General features: G+C 40.6%; 1 protein-coding gene across 2 annotated transcripts; it reads left to right on the top strand.

Annotated features, from left to right (window-relative positions):
• The first annotated feature begins 1,080 nt into the window (after positions 1–1,080).
• ranbp3b (RAN binding protein 3b) lies at positions 1,081–16,832 on the top strand. Of its 2 annotated transcripts, none has more exons than XM_061798010.1 (17): positions 1,081–1,260; positions 5,758–5,813; positions 6,128–6,164; positions 6,239–6,316; positions 6,408–6,479; positions 7,528–7,593; positions 9,672–9,764; positions 9,846–9,955; positions 10,029–10,148; positions 10,874–10,980; positions 11,062–11,137; positions 11,240–11,330; positions 12,342–12,466; positions 12,541–12,661; positions 12,785–12,927; positions 15,143–15,320; positions 15,394–16,832. In XM_061798010.1, exons 1-17 carry the CDS (start codon positions 1,239–1,241, stop codon positions 15,435–15,437), a joined length of 1,539 nt encoding a protein of 512 aa, XP_061653994.1. In that variant the 5' UTR covers positions 1,081–1,238; the 3' UTR covers positions 15,438–16,832. The 2 variants fall into 2 exon arrangements, with proteins under 2 accessions (XP_061653994.1, XP_061653993.1); XM_061798009.1 differs by having other exon boundaries at positions 12,339–12,466.
• The last annotated feature ends 7,738 nt before the right edge of the window (positions 16,833–24,570 follow it).

The raw sequence follows: 24,570 nt of genomic DNA, 5'->3' as shown, positions 1-24,570 counted from the left end.
GACTATTACACAACATATCATAACAATCTCTAGTTAGCATGCAACTAAACACATCGGGGTAATCTAATTGGACACCAACGAGGAATGACATCAGAGCTATCTGATTGGATGCTTTTCACCTGCAATTATTTTGAAAATTTTAAATTTTCTACTGTCAATACTACTACGACTAATACTACTACTATGAAGTGTTGTTATAATAATATTTAAAAAATACATATATCAATAAGGAATGTAAACATTCATTTACATTGCACAGGAGAACATTTATACCAGTTTCACATTTGTTTTATTTCTATTTTATTTAAATTTTAAAATGAATATTTAAAATACAAATACATATTTCACAAGAAATAAATAATATAAAATGAATGCTCTCATTTGAGATTTTTTAGTATTATATTTTAAATAAATCAACAAAATAATTAGAACGTGTACAATGAATACGTAAAAATGAATAAAAAGTACATAATTGCTAATTATCGATAAAATATATATAATAAATAAATACATCATTTAATTAAATGTATTTTAATTTAAGAAACTGGACTTAAAGCAAAGCAACACAGTTTCATATTAATTAGGAAAAGTGATACAAAATTAAAATAAATATAATGAAATTAATATTTTAAAATATGTTTAAAATAATAATAAATAAAAATAACGATTAATATTCCTTTTAAATAAATACATTTAAATACCACATAAAACAATAAATATTTAAAATAAAAAATAAACGTAAAATAAAATATACTGTATTTAAATATTTATTGAAAATAAATATAATTAAATCCAACATTTAAAAATAAGTATTTAAAATAAATCTAAATAAATACATAAAAGAAATAACTGATAATTACTTGTAATAACATGTATGGTCTCTGGAAGTATTGAATAATTAAAACATTCTAATTCTTTAAAAATAAATAAAATGTAAAAAAAAAAAAAAAGCATCGCATGGACGTGAGTTGCAAAAATTTTTGATCGCCATAACCACCCAAGTGTGTCACAAATTGGAGTTGCGACATTGTTTTTCATTTTTCGCTGCGGCGCTCAGTCGAAAGCAGACGAAGGCTGACGAGTGCAGACGCAGTCAGACGAAAGCAGACGAGTGCAGATGCAGGCGGGACGCCAGAGTGAGCTCGTCGACGGACGGCGGCCGAGCGAGCGCTCCCTCTCCCGGCCTGCGCCTGTTTTATCTGCGCGGTGCCTTGTGGGTGTGTGAGCGTCGAAGTAAAATGGCGGACTTGGCGAACGAAGGTGAGTTGCTCAGCACTGTGGCGCGAGGAGCGGGGGCACCAAAACACTCTGCGCCGCGTCCCGAACGTCGCCTTTTGCACTTCGACTGAAGGCGATACGAGCCGACCCGGTGGCTCGCTCGGCGCCTGTTCGAGTCGCATGAGTGCTTCCCGGCGTTTCCTAGGCTACACTGTTAGCAAACAAGCTAACGCGGCTCAAGCCTTGGGATGCGGCTAATAGCTGGGCAGCTTCGGAACGCCCTCCAATGCTAACGTGCTAGCTAGGGGGCTTATAGCACACTGCTAGCACCCGGCTATTTATAGCCAGTGTGCTCTGCTACTTCGTATTTACTTGTACGTTTATCACCCCAAGGAGTCTTGCTTATGTGGAACTAACGACCATATGACAGGTCAAGTCAGTTAGTTTGTGGATAGTTACTTTACGACCTACCGTTTTTTGAAGCGCCCCCATGTTGTAAGCGGCCGGCTGCGGGCTCGTTAGACGTGCGTTTAGGCGGGTAAAGCTGCTTGTTCTCTGTCTTCGTGACAAAACACTCCCAATTGGGCGTGCTCGTCGTTACGTTAAGCAAGCAGTGTCAATAGTGTGGCCGACGACGTTTGTGTAACCGTCACAACCGGAACGACGCTCGACGACTTGCCCCCTAACCGTGTGGCGCCATCTATTTCCTGGACGGCCTCAGTAAGATGCTCTTGTTGGTCAATAAATCCATCCATCCATTTTCCGTACTGCTTATCCTCACTAGGGTCGCGGGCGTGCAGGAGCCTATCCCAGCTGACTCCGGGCGAGAGGAGGGGTACACCCTGAACTGGTCGGGCACATAGACAACCAACCATTCGTTCTCACATTCACACCTACGGGCAATTTAGATTCTTCAATTAACCACCATGCATGTTTTTGGGATGTGGGAGAACCGGAGTACCCGGAGAAAACCTACGCAGGCACGGGTCGAACCTGCAAACTCCACACAGGTGAGGCCGGATTTGAACACTGGTCCTCAGAACTGTGAGACAGATGTGCTAACCAGTCGGCACCGTGCGGCGGTCAATAAATCAACACGAGATAACTTGCAAAGAGGTGCTGTTGTGTTACTTGACACCAATGCAGGTCACACGCATACACAAATAGATCCGTCATGTCATCATGTTTGCGAGTTCAGAATATTGCATCTGATAATAATAGCCACGTGTGTGTGTTAATCTCGGCACCATTTCAATACTATCATTTTTCTAATTGTATTTATTCACGTGATTGTCTTGTATTTAATGTGTTGTTCACAGTACACATCAGAGTCGCCATTAGGTACACCTGACGGCATCAGCTTCAAGAGCTTAATGAAAAAATCAATAGCTGAATGGTCAGAGACAACTAAAATATATTGCATACTTATTCATGCAATCCTGTATATGCACAAGAAAAGCAACAATCAGGTTACTGTAGTAAGTTTAAGTTAGGGGGGCGCGGGGAAACAAATGTGTCCGCACGCCTGTAAATGTACAGTCAGAACCATATTTTGGGGCCAAGGACGTTGTTGAAGTGAGGGGAGGAGTTTCATTTAGTCAGGCCATAGTCTCGTCCAATACGTCTCGTCGCAACTGGGCTGTACTGTACAGGGTGTCCATAAAGATGTTAAAATGTAATAGTGAACTCCCGCTTATTAATGGTTTGCTATTTAATAATGTTTTTCTTTGTGGAACCTATCCTCAATTGGCTGAAGAACATACATATTTGCATTTTTTTGGGCTCATTCTACAACCCTACAAGATGGCACCAAAGCCTTGGCTAATGGGAAAGTAGTAATTGGTCTCAAGGAAGTATGTTCTCAACTGAGAGACTTAACGTTTTTGTATGTCGGGAAAGACCTAACTTTAGCCTGGGTTATTAGAGGATTTAGCAAGTCTTTGCTGCATGTGCACATGCACCTCCTGAGCATTTTTTAAAAATCAAATCATCTGGTAGCCTTTTATTTTTATAGGTGATGTAAGATGTGTTTGAAATGTACAGTAAGCATGCACGTTATACACGGATCATACACGGAATTGAAAAGTGTAATTCCGCAACTCTGTGTTTTAAGTGCTGCCTCCACGAGCGCAGAGATGCCAAGTGTTCCGGTTTGGCCATACTTTGTTACGGACAGTTGCTGTTACGGGAAAGTCGAAAATGATCCTGATAGGACAAGATGACGTGCGGTAGGTTACCTTGAAGTTTGCCAGTGAGCGAACGAGTGACTATCACGTGCTTGGCCTATAGGTACCGTGGGAAGTGATTGGCTGACACAAGCCTGGGACTCTACCAACTAATCGCGGATAACGCTCGTTGTCGTCATCACATTCACACCTATGGGCAATTTAGAGTTGTCAATTAATGTTTTTGGGATGTGGGAGGAAACCGGAGTGCCTGGAGAAAACCCACGCAGGCACGGGGAAAAGCTGCAAACTCCACACAGGCGGGGCCGGGGATTGAACCCCGGTCCTCAGAACTGTGAGGCAGACGCTCTAACCAGTCGTTCACCATGCCGCCTCAAATTGTGCTCTGCTTAAAAAAAGAAAAAAAAACCTAACCCGTCTATGATGAAGCTACGGCTGGCTAATTACTGTGGCTCGCACGTCGCTCCTCTAATCATTGCCTCTAAGGCGATTAAGCTACATTCCTGACAATAATCGTTATCCCGAAAGGAAGACGCTATATTGTGGCCCCTTTTTTTTGTCCCCGCTGTCTAATGTTAGGGGGACATGGTGTCAAAGTTGGATGATCATTTCTAGGATTCACCGTGTAAAGGGGCGTGCAAGGCCCTGTTCATCACTGTTTGCAGTTTTAATTTAACAATGTCTTTTACTGTGGTTGTGGTTTACAGGTGCTTTCCGTTATATAGCAGAGCATAGACCTCCACCAAGGTCCAACAATATGACTCACTAAAGAATGAAGGAAATAAAAAAAATCGGAATGCAAGCCATATTTCATGTTTACTAAAGATGAAGAAAATATAGTAATTAATAATTAATATAGATAAATAATAATAATTAATTGGCAGTGTCATCTGCGTAAAGGAAAAATTGTTTGTATTGGATTTGGTTCTCATAGGTGCATTTTCCTGCTTTTAAATTGGTTGTTATTGAATATTTATAGGAATGAATTTATCCAGTAGCCCTCCTTTTTTCCTCCTTACCCATCAGAACTTGATACACAATAAATATAACGCGTGCGTCACAAACTCCACTGGAAGCTTTTCCATCTTAAAATGGCACTTCTCAGAAATGGTCAGAGACTGTGGATGTTTTAAACGGGCTACCTTGGTTTTTTTTGGAGGCTTGGCGTCGTTTCCGCGCTTTGACACTATCGCCCGGATCCATGCCCAACTTGAAATGAATAGCAGACCCTTGACTGTTTATTTACCTTTTTAAACCCGCGAGGAAACAAACCGACCGGAGTGCTGCATCCCGGAAACGAGCGGTTCCAGAGCTACATTTATAAAGCTGTAGAGCACAGGAAACCGCAAATTGAAGTCCATTTGTGCGGATTTGTTTAGTGGAGCAGTGTACAACTGAGCAGCATAAAATATTAGAATCAGCTCTCAGTATGATGTAGTGCAGTTGTACCCTACCGCAACCACAATCACAAACATGGTGTTAAGAGCATATTTAGTAGATTCTGCAGGTTTAGCTAATGTTGTGCTCGAAATCGTCCATTTTTAACCACCGGGATGGAATATTCCTTTTGTCAAACCGATCAAAGTAAATTTTCGCCATGTATGCCGTCATTTGGAAAAGCTCTGTCTGCGCATGCTTCGTCTCGACGTAAATGCGCGATTATGTCATCGTTTACGCACGGCGAAAATACTTAATTGGGCGGAGCAAACGCTGGCGTTCCATGAACCCACTGGCGGCTAATGACACAGCCGTCCAACTTGCTCAGTGTGTGATCCGCGTGTCCATTTCATTTACTGAACGATAAGTGGATAAAGTAATTATCGTGACAGGCCTATCTAAAAGGATTTCCCCGGACCCCCCAAAAAAACCTTGTACTCACTACAGCTGAGTCAATAAAATGCCCTCCACTATAATAGACTCTGTACCTCCTTGTTTCAACTTCAGTAATACATAAAATAAGTACTGGTACCTCTTGGTCGATGCTGTTTTACTATGACTTCTGATACCTCCATTTGTTATCATGTAAACAACCGGTGGCATCTGTAAAGCTGACGTTTACTGTGCCGTTTAGAGCGGCTTTGACTCGGCAAAGATGCATACAGCGGCGCTTTCCGGAGCAAAAGCCATTTCTGAACATTTCAAAATTGATTAAAAAAAAAACAAAAACCTCTCCCACCTCCTAATAAATGCCTGTAGTTGATGCCCTAAGTGCGCGTCATTACTCGTACAGGGAAAGTTGGTCGTTGCTGTCGTATGCTGCCCCCTGTTGATTTGGAGTGCATTCTACATTATGTCCACCTGGATGACAAACCTTTTTTATTTTTCATTTTTTTCATTTTTTGTGTCCTGACAGACAAGCCTGCCATAGCGCCTCCGGTGTTTGTTTTCCAAAAAGACAAAACTCAGAAGGTGAGTATGTCTCTTCTTTTTCAAAGATGATGAAGCTCTTTTTGCGAGCTAAAATAAGAGCGCCTTTGAAGAAGGCGCTTAGTACATTCCTCACCACTGGCTGAACTGTAAACAAGGCTCGTTGAAAGGGCTTCTCAGGCACATATTTCACTTTTAGTCATGATTACCCCCGCCATACAGTGTTGTAAATTTTTATGACATTTTAAAGTAAAGTATATTTTTACCCTGGTTAGATCTTTTTTTTTTTATATATATATATAAATAAAGTTATCCCTGTGTTGGGATTGTTTCAAGCTGAGCATTGTTTCTTACAGCGATCTGCGGAGGGCTCAAGTGCAGAGGATGGAGAGGGTAAAATCTAATGTCTTACGAGACCAATGGCTTTGTTAATGTTTTCAGAATATTAATCATATTTGCTCCTTCAGATTCAGATAAAGACGAGACAAACTACTTCCCTCCAGTGAAAAGGGAGAGGACTTCATCATTCCCGCCTCTACATTCTGGTAACAACTTTGTTGTTGTTTTATTTTCTTCTTTGCTTGTGGCACAACGAGTTGATTTGTATGCTGAGGCTTTCTCTTGACTCCTTTGCAGTTCCCAAGAACAATGTATTCATGCCCCCCAGTTTCTGCCAGTCTCCCACTGGGAACTCTGACTCTGAGCCAGGTGAGCTTTCTAGACGACTTCTTGTTTTTGTAAAAAGGCCCTGATGAATGGGACTAGGAAACGTGTAGTTGGCTGCGATGGTTCGCTAGCTTTAAAGATTGGAAATGTGAAGAAATTGTACTCGTCAAGGAATTTTGGAATATTGGCATTTCCTTCAGATCCACTACATTTTGATTGTAGTTTTGGGACCGTTAACGGTACAATGGACTTCCATAACAACCATGTCTTTGGACCCCTCAATCCCTTTAAATTCAAGTAAAAATAATTGTTTTGTCAGGTTTGATTTTAGAAATTTGAATTGTAGTGCTACTAGTGCAGTTAGTTGATCTTTCATAATTTTATTGCAGTTTGAAGGACATGCATTTTTTCATGATTTAAAACACTTGTTGTCGAGGTGTCTTAATTTTGTTAATACCCAAAGGTCAAGAATAACGGTCCACTTCATGTCACTTGAAAATGAGTCTGTTTTTAGGGGGCGGTCCTGTCTCAAGCAAATTAGCCACTGCTCACCTCCTGCTGCTTGACCAATGCCTAGTGCGACTTGTGTTAGCAGAACGACGAGAGGATGGCTACTTTTTGAGCCCATAGCCTAAAAAAGTTGACAGACAATATGGGTTGTACTTTCACTCATGGATGCAACACTTCAATGCCAAGCTGTCGAATTAGTTAGTATGTGAATCATCAGTGCGTGTGGGACATGCAGCCATATCGCCAAAGACAAAACTTGAGGTTAACAGACAGAACGCAACGCTTTCTTAGCAGGGCATAAGGGTTAAGGTGACTGAAACGTCCTACTCCTGTCTCCTTTGTGTCTGCTGTGTCTGGATCACCACCAAATTGTAAGACTCATGTTGAACCAGTAGAGTAAAAATTATGGCAGTAACGTTCGTTCAACTTGAGGACAATCTTTTAAATGACTCTGCAAGTGTTGGCGTGGTAACAGGCCCAAGCGGCTCGGAGTGGTGCAAAAAGGAACATGAGTTATGTAAGGAATGGATATTTAATAATTTTTTTTAATTTTTCTTCACCTGCTTTCGGATGTCGCCAGAGGAGAAGCCAGTCGGGTTCCGACTAAAGCCACCGACTCTCATACACGGGCAAGCACCCAGTTCAGGTTTGTGCTGCATATCTACTTCAGCCACATTTCCACCAAACAATAGTTTTATTAAAAAAAAAAAACAATCTGCAAATAGTAATTAGTGGGTGTTAAACTGCAGACGGGAAGGCACTTGTATTTATTTTATTTTTTTTATTAATCTATGTTATAGATTACATCGCAATTTATATTAAAGTTAAGATGGAGTTTAGAACAAAATAAAGAGGACTTACAGAGAAATGCAGCAACCTAAACGTGGACACACACATTGTGGGGTTACCAAATCAATTTACTACAATGCTAATCATTGTTAAAGAAACGGTAAGATTATCTTTTAGTAAGAAAAATAAACCTTATGTGCTTCGGTAGGCGCTGCCTACCATCTTTGCCTTTTTGTGACACAACTTCCTCCTCATCCTCTGAACTAGGGGTCCCCAAACTACGGCCCGTGGGCCGAATGCGGCCCGCCACCACAGTTGGCCCGGCCCGCTGAACAATACGAGAGATGCATTGATTTTTTTTTTCCAGTCTGGCCACGCGATCGAGACTAATACACGCATAGAACGTGACATTCTATTCCAACCTTCTGCAGTCTGTGGCCCTATCTGAAACCTCCCCCCCAGAAAAAAAAAATCCTAGACTCGCCCCTGTCAAATAGACCGGAACAATGGCAAAAAGGTTAGGTAAGAGAAAAATTGATTCAGAATGCACGGTATTTAACCTGCAGTGTACAAACGATAATTTTTTTTTTTTCAATGTAAAGGCTGTTTGTCTCATCTGTCGAGAGGCGGTGGTGGTATTCAAAGAATACAATCTGCGCCGACACTATGAATCCCGTCACAAAGACATGTATGATAGCTTGCAAGGCCAAATGCGAGCAGACAAACTCTCAAAGCTAAAAAGTGGACTGTTAGCTCAGCAAAATACATTTGAACACATTTCCTGACTTTATTTCTGTGAAGATAACCCAGAAAGGGTTATTAATATTTTGTTATGTGTGGCTTTCTGGAAAATAATAAATGTATACGTTTAGGCACCCCTGCGATCGTCACACTTTTACAAACTGACCCCGGCCCCCATCAGAGAAGGGAAAAGTTATGTGGCCCTTACAGGAAAAAGTGTGGGGACCCCTGCTCTAAACTGCCACCCAACTTGCCATTAACTAGTCTTGCCAGCGTGGCGCCTCAACAAGACAGATTAGCAAAGTGTTAATAACAGTTAATGGATGGATATTATATTTAGATGATGGATAAATACTGCTGGATGGATGTTGGAAGGTAAAGTGCTGACATCTTTTTAGCTCGCAAATTACTTCAGTGACGACTGTAGCCCTCGCCACATGAGCTAGATAGATTAACATGAGACTATTCATAACAAAATGGGACATTTTAGCCACTCTAAACTCAAAACTGTTCTCCCAAAGTACATTAATACTTACAGTAAACAGTATTTTGCCACAAAAATGACTTTTTTGGCAATTGTAATAGAAAATCGTTAGTCGGCAGGGATTTCTGCCGATGCAGTGCGTTTGGTTTTGAAAAAACATACACCGTTGATGCACAAAACATTGCGCGGCAACCACGTCAGTCTAGTGGAACTCATCATCACTAAAGACGCTGTTTCTCCATATCATAAGATTACTGTGCTGGGAACTTGAACTGAGAGACTGTTTTCATCCCCTGGGAGGTGCTGTTGTTTTGGTTAGGAACAGAGTTCAAACTGGCTCATGTGTAAATGGTAGTGTCTATGGACTAATGTAATAACAGTTACTACCCCTTTTTTCCCTTGTGGGAAAAGAGAGGTGTTTGTCTGTCTTAAGTGACTCATTCAGTGACTAATTGGGATGTGGAGTCTACAAGAGTTCGGGCCATTGTTTGAGGAAATGCAACAGAAAATACCTGTTGACATATTTTGCGTAGTACTGATATTACCCGTAAACCAAAAACGGTTTAAAATGTTCTGACCAATCAACTAACATGAGTGTGTAGCTCCACCGGCCCACAACTGTAGGGAAGCATACCAGGCCGGAATGTTACATTCCATTGCATGGAAACACATTTTCCAAGAGAAGCCACCAAGGGTGTTTGTTCTTGCAGGTGTGCCGAGTCAGAAACCGAAAGAGCAACAACGAAGTGTTCTGCGGCCTGCGGTTCTTCAGGCGCCACCCTCCAAATCCCACACAGAGTCCAGTATGTATCGTTGTAATCACACTTGCTGCAATATTATCGTTTTCTTGTATGATGTCTTATTTACGTTTTCTTTCTGTTCAGACTCCACTTGTGGAACAAACGGTGTGAAGAAGTCGTCAGACGGCCCTTCAGTCCCACAGTCCCTTTTCCTGAACAACACAGAGCACTCAGCCACCCCGAACACGTCACTGGTACCTTTGCACGCAAGCCCTGGGAGTTATTTGTCCCAGGTGTGACGTTTGTTTGTTCCTCCGGCAATTTCAGAAACACGAAAACGAAGCCGACGGTCCGAGCGACATCACAGATGAAGGAGGAAGTGAGAAGGAGGAAGGAGATGTAGCAAAATCTTTTGTATTTGGTCAGAATATCAAAGACAGAGCAAAGGTGGGTTTCCGTGAGTCTCAACCACCTCTCGGGTTTTAAAGCTGTATACGCGCGTTGTAAATTTTGCACCTCCCAACCGATTTGTGTGTGTGTGTGTGTGAGTGAGAGAGAGACCCCACACATCACTAGGAAATCATCGTTAAATATGTGTGATTATTGCTCTTTGTGTGCTTGAGATGACTAACACTGCACACGGTACAGCGGTAATAGCAAAACTGACATGTGAGAGGCACCATGGTGCCACAGGGCATCCAGACTGCCAGGCAAAAATGAGATAAGTGAGCTTAATTTTAGACAAAATATAAGATGCTAGGCTAACTGTTAGCTTATGGGGTAACTGTATTGCGCTTGCTAACCCTTCTCCTTTTAATTGTGGTGTTTGACCTGAGAGACAAACATGCAACACGATCAAGTTGCTCCTCTCTCTGTCTGGCAACAGTGCCTCCTGGTTGGCTATCAAAAATATTGAACAGGTTTAATAGTTACAACTGTTAGCCTTGACCATTTCCTAGCAGATAGGGGAGGAAAAATGACACTTAACACACCCCACACCACGGGATAATCGCTTAGGATAATCTTTCTGAGACATCAAACAATCGGGTCTTTGCTGACTTTGATCGTAAGCCAGGGAAAATGCTCAAATTGGGCCTGATTCTTGGGATGTGTGTATCCCATTATAGACTTGCATGCTTGAGTCTTCTTGATTGGTTCTTCTTTTTTTCCAGTTGGACCAGAACAATACAGAAGAAAAGTCACTACCAAAGGACCACCTTCCAGGAGACACTCAAGCAGAGGGAACCAATTATTTCTTACAGTACATCTCTACCCCAAGGTAATATCACAATATCCTCATGGTGATGATGGTAATTGTTGTTATTCAATACATTCCTTTGTCCATTTCCTGTTTTTTCAGTTCACATAATGCCACAAACAGTACAGACAGTGGCGCGAAATTTGTATTTGGGCAGAACATGTCTGAACGAGTTTTGGTGAGTGTAGACAGTTTGCATAGTCGACCATGTTTCCCAATGTCTAAACTTGGGAAAAAAAATTCCACGTTTCTGTGTGCTTTCCCCCCCGTCCCATCCTAGAGTCCTCCCAAGGGCGAGAGCATCAATGAAGATAGTAAAGAGGTTCCAGAGACTTCAGAGCCCCCGTCACAGGAGGCCACCCCAGAGAAGGGTAACTGTCCCTTCATACGTGACAATGTTCTCGTTAAGGGTTGTGGGACTGCGAAAATACATCTCGGAGAAAGCGTTATTGTCCCTCGAGGGGAAGTTGAATTTACAAGCAGTACTTGTGGAACAAACATCTCTCTCTCCTGCAACCAATCCCAAATTTCCATGGTTTTTTTTTGGTCTGTAAATTGTTTTCCAGCTTGCCACTGTCCAGTACCCTGGCCAAACCCTCCTTGCGATTATACCGAAGAGCTTGGTTTAGATTTTTTGTGTGAATAGAAATTGAACCGAGGGGGAAATGGACCAAGTTTAAAAAAAAAAAAAAAAAAATGATGTTAACCAGCTAAAGCTAACTACAAATGTGAAATACACCCCCCACATTTCACATGGGTGACCTCTTTTACACAGAGATGCCTCAAAATGGCCTCATCAGAGCCATAACTCTAGAATCGTAGGATGTACTCATTCTAGATCAGCGCTTCTGAACCTTGTTAGCAGTACTGAACCCCGCAAGTTTCATATGCATATACAGGGTGATTGAAAACTAACTCCCTATTTTAAAATACTTCAAACTGAAAACTGGTGGCTAATGCTGGCGCCCATATCGGATTTTAAATAAAACTCCATGCAATACTCCTTCTTCTCATGTTCATTTCTTGTAAGAATTATAGTTCAGAAATAAATTACAAGACATTCAGTAGTTCATGATAAACACCACCTTGCACAATAGAAATCAACAGGCTCTGATACTAGAATAAAGCTACTAGATTCCGAACAGTGAAAGCCCGTGCGAAAGTGGCTCCAGAACCCAGCAAAGATGAGATATTGAAGTAAATGTAGGCAATGGTGGGTAAAAGGTCTCTTTTACAAGCAGGATACAGTAGAAGGACTTTCCTGCCCCCCTCTTGGTTGTGGTTTAAACTCGAGGGGCCTCTGAGTGGTTTGTAGTGGCTGCTCAAGCCCTCAACGTCAATGGTCCAGTTTAACAGTTGACACTGTGCACTCTTCTCAGCAGTGAACAGCGTGTCGGAGTCTTTGGAGGAGTCTGCCGCAGCCTACACCAAAGCCACAGCCAAGAAGTGCATCTTAGAGAAAGTGGACGTGAAAACCGGGGAAGAATCAGAAAGCAATGTTTTACAGGTACCATAGAGTGTTTGTTCAACGTTTGGACCAAGAGGCACAAATAGTAAGCTTGCTTTTGTCTCAAAATTCAGATGCAGTGCAAGTTGTATGTCTTTGAGAAGACGGCACAGTCTTGGATAGAGAGAGGGCGGGGTCTACTGAGGCTCAACGACATGGCGTCAACGGATGACGGCACGCTACAGTCTCGTCTAGGTAAACACAGGCAAACAGATTGTGTACAACGGTGTGTCATATGCTGCCTAGCAACACGCTTGACAGGACACTGTGGATGATGTTTGATGGCCCAGCATTGTTTCTTGTTTTTACTCCCTTCAGTGATGAGGACCCAGGGCAGCCTGCGGTTGATCCTCAACACTAAACTTTGGCCGCAGATGCAGGTGGACAAGGCGAGTGACAAGAGCGTACGGGTCACTGCCACCGACACAGAGGACCAGGGGGTCAAGGTCTTCCTAATATCGGTATGTTTTACCAAACACCTTGCTACTGTTTAGGGGCCAAGGAGCTAAGGAGTTCCACCAAATCAGATCGTCTGGTTCCATTCTGCACACATTGACTTATGGCACCGTATACAGTGAAGTCAACCACTAATGTAATGTAAAATGCTGAAACCATACTCACACATTCACGGTCTACTTTTTGATCATGTGACACATTTTTCCCCAAAAATGCCACTCATATTTAGGGCATTTGCAAATTGAGTAGCTGCTGTACTGATTAAGACACAATAGAATGCCAATTGAACTAGTTTGGCTTCCACATAATTACGCATTAGAGATCCTGAAGCTGAGAAGCTGTTTTGTCTGTGTTAATTATTAAACAAATATCGATGGAAATTCCCAGAGGAATTGATAAAAATATATATATTTAAAGGGATTTAGACTAACTTTTTTTTTTTTTTTTTTTTTTTTTTTTTTTTTTTTAAACTAGGAGCGCAGTGGCCTCTAACTTACATTTTGTGGGGGAGCAAGCAGAAAATATAGGGGCACACTGAGAATTCACAGGCAAAGTAAATATTCACATTTCCTCTCAATTTCACTGCATTGGTGATAAATACTTTGACAATAAATGTAGAGATTATGTTTTAAAGTTTTAACAAGATAAAGATAATAAATGTGTTTATAGCTTAAATACCAAAAATGTAAAGTTAGTGTTTAGGCTGGCAGTGCAAGTATTGTCAGCAAATTTTATGTTTTCCGCATGTTGTGTGGGTATCAACAACAGAATTGGCGGTTCATTGAATTTGTCTCCCTGAATTACTTCAGCCTGGTGAACTTGCATAGCCTCTCATCCCAAAAAGAGAATTTTCGGCCTTTTTCTCACAAAAGGAGTCGCACGTTATCAGGATTTGTCTCCAATGGAACAATAGTTTTATTGCGGGAAAAAGTAAAAACCGATAGTCCTCTTCGCCATTACAAATTCTGTGAAACCTGTAGATTTGCGTGTGAACTCCAAATGTGTTTCTTGATTTGGAGCTAACGTCAGTTGGCTAACCAACTCATTTGTGCATTATTGTCAACAACTGGGCTGATTTGGGGAGCAGAAATTTGTCAGCAACAGAAAAATATTTAAAAATAATTTTTAAAAAATGTGAAAATGTACTGATCGCACCTCCTCGAGTAGGTGAAAAATGTACTCTCGTCTCAAATTTTAGGGGCAAAATGTGACCATTTAGGGGCACCCTGGAGCCCTGATAAATATTTTTAGAATTATCAACTCTGTTACTTATATTAGCCTAAAATTGCAAAGGTACACACAAACTGACATTTTGTTCCTGGTGACAAACATTTTTTAGTTTGGACTACAGTACTGTACTGGCTTTCAGTTTGTTCACCAGAAGGTGCCCCCCCCCCCCCCCCCCCAGTAAAAGCATTCTGCAATACTGTATTTCTCACCTTTTACTCTTTTCTACAAGGGGGCCTCACCACTGAAGTAAGTGTTCATCAGAGCTGCCAACCGATAGAAATTGACTTTCAGAACAATTTGTCTGAATTTACATAATTTTTTAAATTGTCAAGAACAGTTATTTCAGTATTATTATTAATTATAATGTAATAGGATAAAAATATATATTGTTAAATTGTGCAACACAATCATTACTCTAATTATAACCATTAATAAATTATGGCTTCAATATTAGTTTTTTCAATGTATTCATTGCATCAACCTTGTAATGGTGGGTGCAGTTGCAGCCTGAATCCAAGTATATGACATGCCATTGTCAAAAATATATTAATTAGCCTTTACCAATTCTGTTTTCAACCGTAGTAAAGAAAGCAAGTCTATTAAATCAAAACTCAAATGTCACAAAACTCAGCGCTCTATTTTGCAAACAAATAACATTGCCGATAGATGGGATTGGATAGTTTATGCACAAACAATAGTTTAAGTTTGTATTTTGTGCAATGTACTTCTTGTGCAAATATCTTCTCTTCAGTGGTGTGCAAAGGGGGGAACTCGTTCATTGCATGCCCTTTTTTTTTTTTTTTTTTTTTCTCTCCGCACCACGAAACATCATTGGTCCAGACTGGCGTAAACCAAGGACAACCTGTACTGGTCCACCAGATGGCGTTACTCGTCCCAAATCCCAGCAGACAGCAAAATTTCAGTTTTTACTGTTTTCTACTGAAATGATGAGCATAAATGTAATGATGTCCACCTGTTTGTGTTGCTCAGGGTAGCTCCAAGGACGTAGGTCAGCTGGCGGCGGCGTTGCATCACCGGATCTTGGCCCTCAAGAGCCGGGTGGAGCAAGAGCCCGAAGCCCCCGTGACGACCATCCCCGAGGCCGAGGTGCCGCAGTCCAACGAGGAGGACAGCGACGAGGAAGGCGGAGCCTCCGCTCCTGCGACAAGTCAGTGCTTCTACTTTTGTCCCTTTTGCGATGACACCTCTTTTAACCGTGCGTCCATTTTGTCCACCTGCAGCAAACTCAGAGGGAGGGGAGAACCAGGCCGCAGGAAGCACATAGCGCCACCCCCGCGGGACGGCCCGCAGGGATGCCGCTTTGGAGGCATTCTTTTCTGCCGGCATCTCAACAGACACCCCCTTTGACCAACGTGGTCCCTCCAGACCAGTAACTTTTGGATATTAGAAGTCTAGCTCCAGGAAATAACCCCCACGCCCCTCCCCCCGCCAGTGCCGGAGTGTCTCCCACCCCACCAACCAATCTGCGTCATCAGTGGAGTCCTTTCCTCTCCTGTTGTTTGATTTTTTTTCTTCCCCTCTACGTTGCCCCACATCCCCCCCCCCGACCCCTCCCCCCACTCGCAAAAAATAAAGACTTCAAAGCTTTGGTTTGGGACTTTTCTGCTCATCATATTGATGAGCGTAAAAGGTGTTTTTCCTCTACATTTTAAAGTATGGCACATGTTAAGACTGCAGTTTCTACTTCGTGACCTTTCTACTTTACTGTACAGCTGCCCCAACCCCCGCCCTGCCCCACTCTCCGGACACCACGCCATCCAGAGGAGATCCCGCCTCACCCCGCAATCCACACAGCGTGTCAGACCAAGCCAACCTGTCCACTCTGCTGCATCGAGCCCCTCTACCAACTCCCCTCCCAGTCCAGCTCTAATCCCCCCAAGATCGATCAGTGCGTTTGGTTTTGGCAACTGTAATTTTTTTTTGGGGGGGGTGGGGTGGTGTCCTCATGAGGCATCTCTACATTTGTGCTATTTGTAACGGCTAGCGAGAGACCACTCAACTTGTCATTAATAGCAGTTTCCTTTGATTTCCTATCGATCTATATTCTAGTGAATAAAGGACTGAAACCATGCAGCTTTCTGTTCATGTGAAGACTTTGAAGGGCAGAAGGAATTCTCCAATTTTGTTGTTTTCTTTTTTTTTTTTTTTTTTTACTTTTTTTGCTTGGACAAATTCAATTGTCAATCATTCTGCATGTAATTGTTTGTATTTCTTTAAAACATCCCAGGACTTTATTGTGTTGATACATTTTTATTTACATTTGGAAAACATGTTGGAATGAAATTGTGTGTGTGTGTGGCATCATGGACGTGATAACTGTACTACCCTTTTGTTTTGAAACGTCATGTACATTTTTGAATATCATTTAGTGGCACACCATTTTTTTTATTTTATTTTTTTTTCCATCTCAAGTTCCCTCCACCTTCCTCACCCTCCCTTAAAAAATAAACCTCTGCCATAAATGTTGCTTTATAAAGGTGATTTAGTTAACATGTAATAGTCTTCATTTTAATTAATGACGAGCAGAAAGTGCCATGTGGTACTGGTGGTTTTGAGTGCTACATTTTAGAATTTGCAAGTGTCTTGACTAAAATGTACCCATTGCGCAACTCTTGTCAACAATCGTCACCTAGTATAAAACGTTTATCCTGTGGCTTTATTTACGTAACTTTTTTTCACAGCTTTACAAAGTGAGAAAAGTAAGATTTGTCTCTGGCCTTTAATATTTTCACATGCCACTTCATCATCATCATCATCATCCCTTTTATTAACCCACAGCATCCAGCAGTGAGCCGCTACAGATTGTCTTGTGTCCCCAGGACAACCACCGGGCCTGCAGACTACAGGTGTGCACGCAACAAATCCATAAGAACAGAAATGTGCTCTCATGCTGTATTAAAATAATGCAAAAACATAAAGCTTACATAAGTGTGTCTCCAATTTATTAGCACACTTGTAGGGTAATCATTGAATTTACAAGTTCATTGTTCATCCACTATTCATTGGGACCGAGCCGTGCTGCGAAAAGTTAAAATCCTTTCCCCAGGCAATCCTCAACTCGAAATATTTTCAGAAGTCACAAAAGTCTTCATTTCACTTTCATATATTATTTAAATTTTCATGCCATGTGTATGTATATAAAGGAGGAATTATATTTGCTAACCTAAACGAGTCAAAATGGACACCGTACTGTGAGGCAGTAGAACAATGTGGTTTTTCTCAGCCAATCAGCAAAGAAAGGTAAAATTTTTTTAATGCTCAAATAAGATGTCGTGACTAAAAAGCGTATTATATGAATATTTTGGGGGGAAAATATTAAGTAAAACAGGCGTACCTAATGAAGTGTCCCAACGGACTATTCCACTTTGGAACCACTGGGTGCAGGTCGTGCAGTGCATGAAATCCAGTATCTAACCACATTCCAGCACTTCCCACCAGGTGGAAGCCATTGCAACATAAAAGCCTTTTTTTTGCATTTGCAGCTCCTGCAAGTCCCGTTTAAAAAAAAAACTTGGACGAACTTCAAGCTTGCGTCATCATGTCGCACTGACAAGCGCCTAATATGGGAGGGAGGGGATGTCTGAACCTGCAGCACTGTTTGAATTGAGTACAAATTGCAACCAATTACCACCGAGGCCCCCCTTTTCCTGTGGTGTGCGGTCAGCTGAGGGGTGTGTTTGACTCACAAGTGAAGCAGCATCACCATATAGTCCATAAAGTTCATGTGAAGAAATCTAGGACTGATAAAAAGTTATTTTTTCATAGTTACAAGGAGGATTTATGGGACCGCTTGAAGGGGGAGTTGGAGTTTGTGCACAAGTCAGTCACGCTCCCAAGTCGGCTCGGGTTTTTACAGCAGGTGCTGCGTCAAAGCTCAAGTAAAATAAAATCGAGAACCCATAAAGACTAAGTGATGGTTCTTCGCTAAGTCATTTGCTTCCTTAAAAGGAGCACCAAAAAAAAAGTCCTTCCTGATGTGTCTGTCTGGAGAAGAAGCTCCGGGGAAAGTCGAGTTCACAACATTCCCAGATTGTTTTCATTAAATACGATGTCACCGGCAAACCGTTAATTAATACGATGTCACCAATTGCACGGTTTAGTTCAGCGTCTCCTGCTCAACTGATTTTTATTCTGTTTGTGTTTTTTTGTTTAACATTAAGGAAAGAGTCCTACTGATTTTTAAACATGTGACATCAGCGTGAGGTAGTGTAGCTGGGGTCAAATGTCAAAACCAGTGCTTGTCTGTGCAGATTCAGCGGTCTGCCGTGTGAAGTCACCTGATCTTTCCAATGTAATTGTTCAAGGACCCCTACCTAATTCTTAAACGTGTGAGGTCAGACTAGTGTGTCAGTATCACTATAAAGTGCCTTTGGTGTCCACATCAGAATCAATCGGCCATCATGAAAATGGCGCAGAATAATGAAACTCTGAGGTATTACTATAAGTGGCCAAACATTTGCACAAATATGAGTACAATGATAAGTGTCTTAAAATCGATTTCCTTCATTTTATACCATTTTTGTTTTTGTTTTCATTGGATGTATGTGATTTTGGCATGGCCTAAACACACTGCTAACTATAGTGTGTGTAATAAGTGGTTAAATTATGCTAAAATAATCTTAAATCTGTTTTTTTTTTTTTACATGGTTTTATAGTCCAAAACAAATTGTTTGATAAAACGAGTCATTTTGATCATTTATATTGTAATTTCACAATCATAATGAACATTTTGCGTGTGTCGCTGAACTCACTGTCTGCCCTGTCATTATGGGGTTGCTGCCCCTTTAAGGCCTGGTACACATATGACGATAATCGGGCTGTTTCTGTCCAGATTACTACTGATTTAGGATGACAAAACACCAGACTATTTTATGTTTTACAAGACAATCCTGTAAGATTATCTCATGGTCTGAGGTGTTTCAAGACGGAATTCGTCCGAAACGGGTAGGGGCCGACAATATTTAATATTGAATGTGTTCAATATTTACGACCAAAAATCGTCATGTGTGTGGGGAAAGCCAACTTCTACCCGAGTCGTGACTCTGAATTGTGATGTGGAACGAAGTCTTTTTGTTGACGATATCATCTTGTTGCTCGGGAAACATCGAAATAGGGACCCAGCCCTGGTATACGGGATACCCTGTTTTAGACATTTGAAATGTGGTTTACCATTCTTCCATCACGTCACAAGGGGTCGCTGTCGAGTGACAAACAATTCCATGTCCATGTCAGATTGATTTAAGGCTCATTATTTGACAAAAAGCCACTCTCTTGCTTTTTGGGGAGGGTTAAATGTCAATCATGTGTTTTTTTATAATGATCATATAAAAATGTAGAAAATGGAGTCCGTGTGTGTTGTGAAGGCGCATACCTCCCAATTCTGCCTCGTCAACATCCCTTCAGTCACATTGCTAGTGACGGCCTGGAACAAATTATCATCAAAACCAATATTTGTTGTTTCGGAAACACAAGAGGAGCACAAAACCCGACGGGAAATACAAGTGGACATGAAGCGGAACGATGCACGTCTACTGCGATAACCATGAACTCAAAATGTCCACGCAGTTGCGTGTCCTTTATTGGAAGCACCTCAAAGACGGTAGGACATCAAAACCAGACCACAGAGGCTCCTCTGTGCCTCAAAGACATGCAACGCTCGCAGAACGGCTGCCGAGAAACGTCGTGACAAAACCTCCTTTCTCCAACTTAACCTTCATATCTTAGCTGCTAGCTGCATTGTTGTCACTGGGTCTTGTCCCACCGTCACTGATTTTATTGGCTAATCTATCCGAAATGCGAGCAGGTTAGCTTCAAGTGGCGCGCAAAGCTCTCATCTGCGGTAGATGTTCAATTACATTTTTTCGTCCCGTGCTGGCTTATTATGCCTGATTGCCGAATGGGAAAGCGAGAATCATACAAATTTTGAATCTCCCAACTTCAAAACTTGAGGCATCGCAGAGGGGAAAAAAAAAAAAAAACCCACCTGATTTCCCAACGGCACCTAAAATGAGTGCTTCAGACCAAAATGGCCGACTTCCTGTGCCTTATCACCCATGAAAAAAAACGTCCTTTGACTTTTTTTGTGGGTGGACTCATGATAGGCATGTCTTCCAAATGTCATGTTGCTAAGTGAAACTGGCTTTGGAACTGAGTTTTCAAAAAATTCCAGGGGATAGCACTTCACGTAAATTTGCCCCAAAATTTACCTACTTCAAACCAAAATGGCAGACTTGGGGTGCATTTTCAAGCATGTGTTCTTGAGACTTTATTGTGAGTTTATTCATGATAGACACACCTTCCAAATTTTGTGTTGCTAAATGAAACTGGATTCTGGGGCTGAATTCTCCAAAAACCTCCGGGAACAGAAGAAGCTAAAATAGCTTCTTCCAACCAACATTGTACATCTTTTCAGGTATGGGTTTATTATTACTATTATTATTATTATTTTCTTCTTCAGAATGTACTCATGATAGACCTGCGTAGCACATGTCATGTTTTTTTTTTTTTAAGTGAAAATGGATTCTGGGGCCTCATTTTCCAAAACTTCCAAGTATGTTACAAATGTACATTTTCACTTCATAACAGACATCCTGTGCATTTTTGCGCATGCCTTCTTGGGACTTTTTTTTATGGGCCTACTCACAACAGACACACCTACCAAATTTCATGCTGCCCCCTCCAGCACTCCACAACTTTCTTCCCCCATTTTTTTGCCATTAGCCAGGGGCGGTACTGGCTTCCGATCAAACTTGTTATTGTAGTTAACGACTGTTCGTTGACAAGAGTTAAGTGATAAGTGTGTGTTGGGAGATAGAGTGAGAGTGAGAGTGAGAGTGAGAGAGGGGGAGGACACAAGCGGGGAGTCACTGCATGTGTAAAATGTCTCCCGCGAGTGATGCGTCTGCGAGCTGACGCCTTCTCCCTAAAGCTGCGGCGATAAATCCGACAACATGCGATTACACACCAAGGCTGTAAAGCAGTCGCTTCATTCTTATTATTATGTATTATTGTTATTAATATTACAACACTCACGCTGAGGCTCTGAGGAGGAACACCTGCTGTGGTTCTCTCACTTCGTGTCATTCCACCACAGAGTTGACATCAGCCACCCCCCCCCCCCCCCCCCCCCCCCCTCAGCCATAAATGTGTTGTGTGTGTGTGTGTGTGTCTGCTGTGTTTATTGTACATCTTGCCAGTGCAGTAAATAACAAAATGTCTTGTTTACGCTGACTGTTTATGCTGACTATTTGTCGTGAGTATTAAAGACTTTCCTCTGGGAATCTGTGGCCACAAATAAACCTTAAACGTCCATCCATCCATTCTCAGTACCGCTTTTCATGTTCAGGGCCGCGGCCGTGCTGGAGCCTACCCCGGCTGACTTCGGGCGAAAGGCCGACTACACCCTGAACTGGTCTCCAGTCAGTTGCAGGACACGTAGACACGGACAACTGGCGAATGTACCACTACACCATCAGTGACTTAACCTTAAAGGTGTGGGTAGGAAAAGGTCTGGCTCATCAGTATAATAAGAGCATCATTCGGTTAATTATATCAATCACATGAGTTCGATACAAATTTTGTGAAAAAAAGGAAAGAAAAAAAGTGTGCCTCAAAAGCATCAGCTGTGTCTAAAGAATATATATATATATATATATATATATATATATATATTTTTTTTTTTTGTCTTGAGAATAGGCGGAATGGTGGGATGACTGGTTGGCACATGTGCCTCACAGTTCTGATGACCCCGGTTCAAATCCCAGCCTGACCTGTGTGGAGTTTGCATGTTCTCCCCGTGCCTGCGTGGGTTTTCTCCGGGTACTCCGGTTTCCTCTCACATCCAAAAAACACGCATGGTAGGTTAATTGAAGACTGGTTGTTTATATGTGCCCTGCTATTGGCTGGCGACCAGTTCAGGGTGTACCCCACCTCTCGCCCATAGTCAGCTGGGATAGGCTTTTTAAAGTATTTTTTATTTTAATTTTTTTTCTTGAACATAAAAAGCTGTTTTTTTTTCTTGAAAATATCCAACTTTTTTCTCAATAATATGACTTTTTGAAAAGTATAGGACTTTTTTCTTGAAAATATACAGCTGTTTTCCGAAGACTATGTCTGGAAAATATATCACTTATTCGTGAAAATATAGGACTTTTTACTTTAAAAATGTATTGGCTTTCCTTTTCTTGACAATATATACAGTTAATTCTTTTGTCATCTTAAATTTTATTTCTTGAAATATATAGCTTTTTTTCTTAAAAATGTATGATTTTTGAAAAAAACAATTGTTTACCTTTTTCTAGAAAATATACAGTACACACAAAATAATGTTCTTTTCTCAAAAATATAGGACTTTTCTGAAAAATGTATGTCTTCTTTCATGAAAGTATGCAACTTTTTAGTGAAAATTTACAGTACAATTTTTTTCTTGAAAAAATATAACTGTTGAAAATATAAACTTTTTAAATATATAACTTTTTGGTTAAAATCTAAAACTGCTTGAAAATATACACTTTTTTCCCTATAAAATATGCAACTTTTTCTAGAAACTATACATCTTAATTCAAAAATAAAAATATAGGAAAATATTCTTTTTTGAGAAAATGTAAACAAATTCTCAAAATATATGACTTTCTTCTCAAAACGAAACTTTTTTTCTTGTAAATATTTGCCTTTTTTTTCTTGAGAATACCACTTTTTCTGGAAATCAACATTTTTTTCTGCCTGAATAACAAGAAATATTTTTTTTCTTGGAAATGTAATTTCTCCTGGAAAATAAAACGTTTTTTTTGTTAAAAACAACCTTTTCCTTTTTCTTTCTCTCTCTATCATACACAACCTTTTTGAAAATATTTGTTTTTTTTTGAGGGGGGGAATATTTGACTTATTTCTAGGAAGTATACAACTATTTTCTTGAAAATATATCCTACAGTATAACATTACGGCAGTCGGGAATGGTTCCACTTTTTCCTATGGGAAAATTTGCTTTAAATATTAGAGCAACAAATCTTTTTTTAAACTCTTGTTTGGCTCCCAAAGAGCTCGTGTTGTTTTCACATTGACGGCACCGGTCGGCGGTGAGCGGAAAAAACTGTTTATCTCCAAAGCAAAAGAAAATCACAGCTGTTATAAACATTTTAATGCTTTTGGGGGGGCGGGGGGCAGCAGAGTCCCATGCACAATCTGGAAATTACATAAAAAGAAAAACGCAGTTGATACGTCTTTGCCTCTCTTCTTCCTGTAAGTCAAAGGAGGGTAAATTCTTCACATAGTTGATTTTATTGCAAGTTGGGAGGTGCGATGACAGGGAGGAGGCGTACTTGATGTTGGATCTGAGACCTTTCAAAGTACCAAGTCGAGTCGTTTGTGGCCTACAGAACACTCAGTCGGCGTCACACTGACAAGTGGGCTCCGATTTTGGACCCCTCGGGGCCCGATTTCTCCACTCACCTGGCACCATCGATCATTTGCGTCGTAACTTCACTTGTGCCTACCGTCACACCGTGCAATCAGAAACCACCGTTTACAGTTTGGTGCAAAGCTGGATGAAAATGCAGTGAGGAGAAACTGGTTCCCCTGCACCCAAGAAAGCAAATGGTACATTCCTGTATCGTCACCCAAAATCCGAAAATTCTCCAAAATGTTTTTTTTTCTTTACTTGAAAACCTCTTACTTTTTTCCCATGACAATTTATTTTTCTCAGAAAAAAAATCTTTCTAAAAAATATAACACTTATTTTCTAAAAAAATATTAAATAAAAAAAAGTACATATATATATATAGTCTTGAAAATAAGCAACTTTTTCCCTCAACAATATACATATATATACATTACCCCAAAATATCTGCCTTTTTTATTGAAAAGCTACATTTTGTGAAGACTCTTTTCTTCAAAAAATTTTTTTTTGCAAATATATTACATATTCTGAAAAATGCTAACTTAAAAAAATATATATGCATCTTTTCCCTCAAAAATACTAAACAACCTTTTTCCTTGAAAACATACAACTTTTTTGTTGAAATGATCTACCTTTTACCCCAAAATCAGACTTTTTTTTGCTATTTGTTTGCTAAAAAAAAATAATTAATTCTCTCAAATATGGACTTTTCCATATAAAAATAGCCATTTTTTTCCTCAAACGTCTTACTTCCCCCCCCCAAAAAATATACAAGCATTCTTTCTGGATAATATATCTTTTCTCAAAAATATACTTTGTTTTTCTTAAAAATCGGACTTTTTGTCAAAAATAACTTTTTTTCTTGGAAAAAATAAATATATATATATATATTTCTTGAAACTATATCACTTTATTAAGATTACAACTTTAATATAGCTACCACGTTGTCACTTTAAAGTCCCTGTAAAGGGAAATTTGTTGTTAACAACCTAGCCAAATTTGA

Source organism: Phyllopteryx taeniolatus, chromosome 14, assembly GCF_024500385.1.
Source record: "Phyllopteryx taeniolatus isolate TA_2022b chromosome 14, UOR_Ptae_1.2, whole genome shotgun sequence".
Lineage (NCBI taxonomy): Eukaryota > Metazoa > Chordata > Actinopteri > Syngnathiformes > Syngnathidae > Phyllopteryx > Phyllopteryx taeniolatus.
Note: the sequence above shows the minus strand (reverse complement) of the source record. Positions and strands in the feature narration are given on the sequence as shown.